We start from the raw sequence: 10,175 nt of genomic DNA on the forward strand, positions 1-10,175 counted from the left end.
AAGACACCAGTACAGGCCCTGGTAAGGGGACATCTTGACAATGGTGGTTCTTTCCTCTCCCCGTGTAAGGTCTGGACACAAGGGGTGAACCACGTATCTACACAATGCAAAGGAGTCTCTATGTGACCCCCAGATCCCCATGCCATCACTTCTAGGATGGTACGAAGGGAGCTGTCTCCTCTGAAGTAGTCCTGTGTCAGTGGCCACCTGCACTTCAATTTATAGTCTAGACCTAGCTCAGTGCCCCCAGGTTCCCTCAGAACAAAAATGAGGAAGGAGGGCATAAGAGTTCAGGGAATATATGATATGCAGGAGCTCATGTACAGAAAAAATGCAAAGTGCAACAAGGAAAAGTGTACACAATATGTGTACAACTGTCTGTTACANTCCTTCAATACCCTGACCCTACACTAAGCCCTGAGGGGAACATATAAATGAAATGCACACAACACAGATCACACATTTAGGGGGCTCATAAAAAAGGAAGATCTAGCACTTGATTTAACTAGCACAGGCCCTGAAAACAGGCTTCACAGCTTCCCAGATACTGGCAGTAGTACTTTCTCCTCCATCACTTTCTATTCAGATCTACTTCTACATGAAGTTTACTTCATGAATAATAACTGCCAATAATTTTATAGCACTTGCCATGAGCCAGCCACTACTCTAAATGCTTTATATTTATCAACCCACTCCTGAATGGGAAGTCCAGGCTCCAGGAACTCACCTAGTCAAAGGGAAAACATAAATAACTACTACCTCCATTTGTTTGTCTCTTTCCAGTTTGCAAAGTGCTTTCACAAATTATTAAACTAGCCTGAAACCAGCTCAAGACACAACTGTCAGTAAGGGCAAGGTTCTAGTGCTCTTATTTCCCAGAGTGAGTCTCCAGCTCAAGAAAGAACCTAGCTGGCACGCCTGGGTGGCTCAGTAGGTTAAGCATCCAACTTTGGCTCAGGTCATGATCTCATGGTTCATGGGTTCAAGCCCCACATCGGGCTCTGTGCTGACAGCTTGGAGCCTGCAGCCTGCTTCAGATTCTGTATCTCCCTCTGTCTCTGTCCCTCGCTCGCTCTCTCTCTCTCTCTCTCTCTCTCAAAACTAAACATTAAAAAAAAGAAAAAGAAATAGAAAGCCTTGCTTGTGTCATTCCCCCTACCTTTTTTAAGAACAGAGTTGAGAAGGGCAAGATCTATTCTCCCCAAAATGTCTCCTTTTCCTGCTGTAGTCTGAGGATGTGGCAGTGGGACCCAGGTCCCATAATCTTATGGAAGACACCAGTACAGGCCCTGGTAAGGGGACATCTTGACAATGGTGGTTCTTTCCTCTCCCCGTGTAAGGTCTGGACACAAGGGGTGAACCACGTATCTACACAATGCAAAGGAGTCTCTATGTGACCCCCAGATCCCCATGCCATCACTTCTAGGATGGTACGAAGGGAGCTGTCTCCTCTGAAGTAGTCCTGTGTCAGTGGCCACCTGCACTTCAATTTATAGTCTAGACCTAGCTCAGTGCCCCCAGGTTCCCTCAGAACAAAAATGAGGAAGGAGGGCATAAGAGTTCAGGGAATATATGATATGCAGGAGCTCATGTACAGAAAAAATGCAAAGTGCAACAAGGAAAAGTGTACACAATATGTGTACAACTGTCTGTTACAATCACCTGGAGCCACAGGGCTGGGGCTACACATAGTAAAGACAAACAGTTCATCACTGGCCTGGAAAGGAAGCCTCTGCTAACCTTTTCAGGCCATTAAGATTATTCCATGGAGTTATCCAACAAGCTTTTCTAAAAGAAAACGCCCATATGACTTCCCAGAAACCAGAAGTCAATCAAAAAATGGCAGTTCACCAACCCACTGGACTGGTAGCCACAAAACTAGTACTGTTATATAATATCAGTTGTGAGCGCTTCTAGAAAAATCGATCCTGTGTAAGTGCTCTCAAAGACAGAAAAACAAGCTTATCCTCACTCATCTAATGCTCTCTCCTCAAAGCACCCAAGAGCAAAAGAGCCCATCACTCAATGGTCATATAAAGTTCACAGTACTTTCATGTCCCATCTCTACCCCCTAAAAATGAAAACAGCCACTTCTCACCAAAAAGAGTCTTATAATTGAAAAATGAGCCCAATTATCAGCTACATCACAAAAACAGTACTGAACAAACTAGCACAGCCTCCTCCACTTTTATTACCTTAATGATCCACTTAACTCTAAAAACATCCTCAGCTACAGGTCTGCTGTTCAGGATTCGGTTTTGAGTAGCACACTAATATCTAAAATTCAGTAACATGCAGTTTTCCTAAATACTTGGATAAGCTCTGACACAACAAGTACTCTTAAAGGAATTTGATTAAAAACTCATTTATCAAGGGTCAGTTCACAAGGAACTATCTAGCACCTATGAGTAAACCTCCAATTTCTACCAACTAAACAAAATTACTAAAAGCTTTTAAGACTTGCTGAAGGAGCACCCTTCTCAGGACCTCATGTTTTACAGTTGGTCAGTCCCTGGGCAATAAGAGAAAGCTATACTCTTGGTCTTGGAAAGGACATCTACCTAATCCTATTAAGAAAACTAATCTAATTTCTGTAATCATGCTTCCTTGAACCAGCCTTCTCAAGTTGTGTTCCATCTCGGGTCGGGCAAATTCACTAACTGCACAAGAGTTCACCTATGAAGAGAGGCAACTGAGGGACCCATGAGAGCAACTGACCAAACCACTCTTCACAAGGGCAATGAAGCATCCCAGGACAAATCTCTGTGCAGGTGTCCATACAGAGGACAGCTAGTCTGCTGGAGAGGGCTATCCCAACACAGCCTCCCAGAACAACTCTAGGAGTCAAGTATGGGAAAGTTGCCCAAAGCATTTATCAAGGAAGCTCCAGAATGGCCTAATAAGAACAACAACTGTGGTCTGTTCGTGATGTCTCCGAGCTCAATCTAAGAATCAAATGGCTACTAAGTAGTTGAGATGCAAAATTCCCTCTTCCCTTTAGAATGCCCAACAGCTGGCCACCTAGCAGCTTGCACCCTGCTCCCTGCCTCAGACAAGGTCTGAGGTCTACCGCAATGAAATGAGTTTTTTAATTCCAATCTTTTCTTTGAACCAGACAGACTCCTGAATTATTGTGCCAGTGTAAATCCTTACAACTGGCTACTTTTGTTCATGGCCCAGTGCTCAATGCCTTGTCCCACCTTCTCATCACCCCACCGGCTGTGCCACACGTCTATGTAACTAATCCCTCAAGGCCCTGCGATCCCACCACCCTAATTCTCAAAAGCTCCACTGACAGTAGGACTGTTAACATTCATTTCTGTATTTCACATGAAACCAACACAGAGCTTCACTCATAATGGAACTCAATAAATCTGTGGGAAATAAATATGTAATTCCCACAATGCTCATCAATGCAGTATCTAGGCTGCCTAGAGTAGCTAGGCAACACAGGAGATTAGCCTGCAACAGAGCAGAGAGGCCTGGGAACATACAGTGGAGCTGTTTTTACTGCCACAAGACTTAGGAGAGCTGAGCCTCTTTAAAAGAAGATGTGATGATGGAAGGCAGAGAATAATCAACTAAATGATACTTGGGACAGTGATACAAAGGGAAGCAAATGAGCAATACCATCCTGGACTCTTCCTGAATGTGGAAAACATGGACAGCATGCTCCCAAACAGCGAAAAGCCAGAGAGAAAGGGTAATGCCACATTCCACAATCCACTAATCCCCAAAAAGGAAATGCTCTGGTTTTTTACCCTAATTATTCACATGTTGATTCACCGTGTATCAGTTTTGTTGTTGTGCACTGACTGGGCACAAGAAGAGAGTTGAGCGGGGCGCCTGGGTGGCTTAGTCGGTTAAGCGTCCGACTTTCGCTTAAGTCATGATCTCGCGGTTCGTGGGTTCGAGCCCCGCATCGGGCTCTGTGCTGACTGCCAGCTCAGAGCCTGGAGCCTATTTCAGTTTGTGACTCCCTCTCTCTCTGACCCTCCCCTGCTCACACTGTCTCTCTCTCTCTCTCTAGAAATAAATAAAAACCATAAAAATTTTTTTTGAAGAAAAAAATGTCTTTGTTTTATTTNTAAGGTCCCTCCCCTCGATGAACTTACAATGTTGCAGAGAAAGACATGTAAGCAAGGAATGAGTGTGAGAATAAAATTGAGCAAGGGAATAAATGAAATTTTGTTTCAAAAAGACCTGGGAGCCTCTGGAGAACGAGTCAGAGAGGAGGGGAATGAAGGAAGAAGCACCATTATTTCAGCACTCCTAGCACACTATCAGAGTGGAACAAAGAACAACAGGAGTAGTAATGAAGTTTTGAGGATGGAGAAGAGAGATCTTAAAGGAGGGAGACTCTCTAGGTCTTGATAAAGGCCTGGACGTCACAGGGCAAGAACAGAAAGGGAGATCAGGTCTCTGACTTGGGATATCAGTTGGCATCACTGGTCACTTGAGCCAGAGCAGCTTCAAAAGCATAGGAGAGGGAGAAAACCAGATCACAGCAGGGAAAAGAGAGACTAGGGTATTAGGACAGAGAAGTGACTGTGGCTGAGGAAGGGTGACATCTGTAGCCATCAAATACTTTATGTCCCAGGGACATTTGAAGAGTTACCAGGAGAAACTTAGTGAGACTGGGTTGCTCTGGAAGAGAGAGGGCTGGGATCAGATCACGGAATATTCTCTCAGCTAGAAGAGTTCCTGTAAGATTTTATTGTACTGTTACATAGGAAATATTTTGGAACAAGTTCCAACTGGCCTTGTGTTTCTCTGCCCTAGATTCCCATCCACAAAACAGGAAATTAAAACCCAACGCTTCTTTCTTAGAGACTACATTGCTTCTTTCTTCTGGGACAATGAACTTGATCAGCCCTAGCCAGCCAGGGTCATCGCTTCTCCTCACAGGAGCACTCAAGCTATTATACAACATACAACTGAAAGGTAAAGAACTATTGAAAAAGTTGCACAACTGAAAGGTAAAGGACTATTGAAAAAGTTGGTCAAGAAAAGCACTTAGCCATGCAAAATTTGAAAAGTGCTGTGACAGAGTCAATCTTCCAGGCTTCAGTCTAACAGTACCAGGAGTATTTATAACAAAAATTAACAAATAGCAGTAGAGATTACAAGTAACATTTATCAAGTACATTACAGACCTGTGCTAAGTGAAGTGCTTCACATGATCTTGTTTAAGCCTCACAAACAATGTCTACACTATTCCCAATAGTTATGGTCACTGATGGAGGACCAATGAAAACGAATTTCTTTGATCTCCTCTGTCATTATCCAAGAATCTAACTGGATTACTGTTGACAGCAGAACCATGGGTAAGCTGTCTCTATTTTCTATAATATTGCTTCACTATTGTAATTCAAACAAAATGCCTCTTTTATTAAAGATTCTTTAAAACTACATTTTTTCCTTAAACAGAAGATCCACCATGAACCGCCTTTTCTTTACTTTCATGTCAGGAAACAGCAGAGAAAACTGAGCTACCAACTTGCCCAAAATCATCAAGTTGGGGAAAGGACAAGTAATTAGAATCCAGAAATTTCACTTCTAATGATCGCCAAAGCACTACTTAAGAGACAAGAACTGAGGTTTCAAAGGACAGGAGCCAAGAAGACTAGATCACGCCAAATTTGGACTCACTGCAGCTGCTGGGAGATGGAAGAACTGAAGGTGTCCAAGGTAGACCACAAACAGTGGTACAGTGACCGGGCAAAGGAGGGGATGGCGGGACAAGCTCAGAAGCCTCTCAGCTCACCAAACACAATGCTTCTTGACTACTGAGCCAGAAGCCACCTGAACAACCAATTAAAAACTCCCTCCCTTAACAATGCACGTTTACACAAAACTTTGAGAACAATTTCAAGGGGTTCACAGATGGAACCTGTAATAAAGCACAGACATTCAATACACTACCATTTATGGAAGGAAGAATGTCTGCTTGGACAGGTGATAAATATCTCTGGAAGGAGACACAAGAAACTAATGACATCAGTAGTCCCTGGAGAGAACTGGATTTTTCACTCTACATCCTTCTGAATTTTGAACATGAAGAACTCAAACATAAATTAATAAAAGAACTCTGCCATAACCAAGGGCAGCCTCCAATGGCTAAGAGACCATTGGAGGAAATATCCCAACCTATGCTCCAAGAGAAGCAATGAGAATGCCAACAAGCATGCAGAGGCAGCGAGCCTATGGGAAAAGGCAGGAGAGACAGGCCGGGACCGGGATTCACTGCTAGCGGTGGGGAGCTGAGAGCAAGTAAACTCTGCCAGCCACCATGGCTGCGACCAGAGTCATCATTCCTGCAAAAACACTCAAAATGTGGGAAAAGAAAGTATGAACGTGCACCAGTCGCAGAGATTAGGCTAGAACCTGGGTCCACAGCCTCAGGGAAGTCTCTGGAAGCACCTACCTCATCCGGCGTATCTTTTGCATCAGGTTGTGTGGCAGCTGCCCGGCGGGCAAGATTTCCAGCTCGAATGTTGCTAAGGTTGATCTGCCTCTCAGGAGGAGGCCCGCCACGGGGCTGTCCCCGGACAATGATGGCACATCCTGAGAGGACCTACGGAGGGGAAGAAAGAGAGAAAATCAGTGGTCTAGAGTAATCTCACCATAAAGTGAAGTGTTCACTCACTGTATCCCCAACATACTTGGCAACTTGGAGGCATTCAAATAAACAAATGGGATTGTTTTTAATTATATTATGCGAAATACCCACAGAAACGCTGGGCTACATTCTGAAATGACAGACCCAGAAATAGTAGTACGAATTAAACAAACAACAGAAAAGTTAAAAACAACATAAAAGAAACAGACTGTTCGGGATAAAGAGGCATGTGAGACATGGAGATGAAGGACCTCTGTAACTTCATGCCAGCAAGCACCACCACCCATGTCCTTTTTCAATTATTAAGAAGTTAACATCTCCACCCACACATCCCATTCAGGAAGAAGCAAGCAATGGAAGGCCTAAGAAAAGGAGAAGCAGAAGGAAGAAGCCCCTACACTTCATCCACAAGGAGCCAAGTACACCCAATGCTACATGTCCCTTGTGGACAGCACTCAGTCTAGGCCAAGGGAGACACACAAAGTGATCTAGAAAATCCATGCTCTCTAGGATTAAAACCTTGGAGCTCTAAGAGGCACCTTATAGCTCCCAAGCACAGTAGCTCCTTTTTTCTCTCTAATCAAAGACACCAGGCATAGAACCCACTTGCAAAAGAGCTCTGAAGCTCACTGGGATTTAACTTAAAATATCTGCAGGGGAGAAGTAGGGAGGATTTCAAGTGGGAGAACAGAAGAAAAGGCGTATAGAAAAAAATGACAAACGTCACCCAAGCTATTCAAGTTGTCTTTGCTCAGCAAGGCACAATTTAATGAACAGATGGACTCGAGCACTGGCTTCACTAGATCTGAAAGACTCCCAATCTCACACTTCAGAAAAAGAAATAGCTGCTGAAAAATTAGTAGATAGGTTGGAGAGTTCTGCCCAACATAGAGCCCTTCGGTACACAACACCGCAGAGGTCTCTGTAAAGGAACGACGCTTGGAAAGAAAGCCACCCCATATACATTTGCTTGGCTGACATTTCTCCCTCATCTCTCCACTTTAATTCCTTAAGTTATGGAATATTAATATAAATACAGAAGCACATTTAAGCACATATGTACACTTTAAAAAAAATGAGCAAACTGAGTAACCACCACCCAAGTAAAGAACTAGAACATGCTAGATCTTAAGCTCCCTTCTGCGCCCCACTCTGCTTGTAGTCCCTTCCCCTGCCACCATTACAACAACCCCTCCCTTACTTTCCTGTATAGTTTTACCATCTATGTATACATCTCTACACAATTTAGCTTCATTTTTCCTATTTCTGAACTCTCTATAAAGTGAATCTACTGTGTGCGCCCATATGTCACTTTGCTTCTTTTGCCTTTTGCTTTTTGTTTGTTTTGGGTTTTTGTTGTTGATGTTGTTGTTTTGGTGAAATTCATGTTGATGTAAAACACCTGTTTATTCATTTTCAAGGCTATATATTTCACTGCATGAATATAACACATTTATACACTCTACTACCTTCTTACAGAAACTGTCCAACAAATATACACATTCCAATTTAAAAAAAAAAATAGCATTCTGATTAATGCCTCAGTATCATCAATACCTGAAGCACCTTGGTCTAAACGGCTCTTCCTTGGCTACACTAGGACACATATAATAAATGATGGTCTTCTTTATAGATGACAAATCATGCTCTCCATTTATATCGTTTCTGATCAAGTGTTATCAGTAATTAAACTATAGCTTCCAACCAAACAGTCTTTCTAAGAAACTGCCTCTCCTGAGAATCCATGCCCTGGGCATCATCCCTGGGAACCGACAAANAAAAAAAAAAAAAAAAAAAAAGCCCTCAAAGTGAAGCCAGGAAAGAACAGGTATACTAGAGCACAGGATATCTGGGGTTCCTGAAATGAGAGGCACCAAAGGAAGTAAAGGAAGAGTCTGGATCTGATTCATTCATAGTCAATTCGTCACAATCAGAATAGCACATTGCAGAATACCTGCACTTGAAATCACTGACGCACAAATTCCAAATGGTGCTGAGGAGAGCCAAACTACACCCAGCACACAAACCAGAGCATCTGTCCCCAATGCCTGCTCCTCAGTTTTAGTCAACTTTTCTCAAAAAGTAATTAAGCACTCCCAGGAGACCCAGTGCTTCTCAGTAAGCCCAGCTGGAAAAGCTAAGGCCCATTTACAAGAAAACCCACCTTGGTTGATCAAGATAAACCCTGATGAGTAAGCAATGATCTAGGCTAGGAAAAAAAGTCCTGATTTCTCAAGTCTGACCAAAAACAAAGCAAAACAAAAACACCCCCCAAAACAAAACAAAAAAACAAAAAAACACCACACTGAAAAGCTCAAGAATAGAATGACTGATGAGAACAACCCCCCTTTGTCCCCTAAATATCAGAAAGGTGCTATCTCTAATACCTCTACTTAGTAACCTAGGTCCCTGGGAGACAGTGGGTCTGTAACTATTACCGGGGCCCCATTAAGGGCTTTAGCAAACAACTTAGGCATAGGAATTTTGCAAAACTTCCTTTGTACCTCTTCCCCTCTCCCTGAATGCTATTCTGAAGACTGCTGTCAGAACATCTTTACATTATTGCACCAAATATGCCATTCAGACAACAGTCAATGCTTGGATTAATATTAGAGAGAGAAGGCTTTTTTTACTTTAGAGGTTGCCTGACACCTTTTATACTATTGAGTATACAAATTTCACGCAGCAGGCACCAATTCAACCTAATAAGCAACAAGAATAGATATTCATCGCAGCAGACACTGCCATTCCTATTCCCCCAGGAGGAAAGGGCTGACATGTATACATCTCTCCTATAAAACTGGCTCCCCCTCATTCAGGCATGGCCTTGGTAGAGAAGTAGGAAAAGACCATCTGCAGACCATTAAGAAAGAAGAGACCTATCAATAAGAGAAGAACTAGTTTCCTTCCTACTATTTATAGAACTGAAATAGTTCAACACACACTACACCTCCTTCTTGCTATCTCCACTTCACCTTCTAAGGATTCTTAAACTCCTTCCACCTGCTTCAGGTGCCAATAGTCTTCACTCAATAAAAATATATTAATGGGCTTCTATTATCCAAGGTTCCCCACCAAATAAAGCCAAGGAGAAGTAGCTCCATTAGAAAAAAATTAAAAAGACCAAAGTTTATATATCAAATTTAACTTGTATCTCCTATAGCACCAAAACAGGTCATTTTTCCCCCGTGAAAGACCTGACATCTATGTGGATAATTTTTTAAATTTTATTCATTGATTGATTCATTTATTCATTTATTAATTCAATCAAAATCTGAGTGCCTACTATGTGCCAGGTATTATTCCAGGCTACTGGCATACTCAGTGAAATAAAATGGGACAAAAAAAAAAAAAATCTGCTCTTCAGCACTCTCAACAATAGCCAAAACATGGAAAGAGCCTAAGTGTCCATCAACGGACGAATGGATCAAGAAGATGTGGTTTATCTATACCATGGAATACTACGTGGCAATGAGAAAAAATGAAATCTGGCCATGTGTAGCAACATGGATGGACCTTGAGGGTTTTATGCTGAGCGAAATAAGTCAGGCAG

The 10,175-nt window shown here is 42.6% G+C and overlaps 1 protein-coding gene across 1 annotated transcript in view; it reads right to left on the reverse strand.

Moving 5' to 3' along the window:
• SND1 (staphylococcal nuclease and tudor domain containing 1) overlaps positions 1-10,175 on the reverse strand; it is a 417,734-nt gene that overhangs the window by 377,294 nt on the left and 30,265 nt on the right. Inside the window, exon 2 of the mRNA XM_077770770.1 lies at positions 6,428-6,577. Within this exon, the coding sequence (XP_077626896.1) occupies positions 6,428-6,577 (150 nt within the window). The remainder of the gene's footprint in view (positions 1-6,427; positions 6,578-10,175) is intronic.

The sequence above is a fragment of the Crocuta crocuta genome, unplaced genomic scaffold (genome assembly GCF_008692635.1).
Source record: "Crocuta crocuta isolate KB4526 unplaced genomic scaffold, BGI_CrCroc_1.0 scaffold266, whole genome shotgun sequence".
Classification (NCBI taxonomy): Eukaryota; Metazoa; Chordata; class Mammalia; order Carnivora; family Hyaenidae; genus Crocuta; species Crocuta crocuta.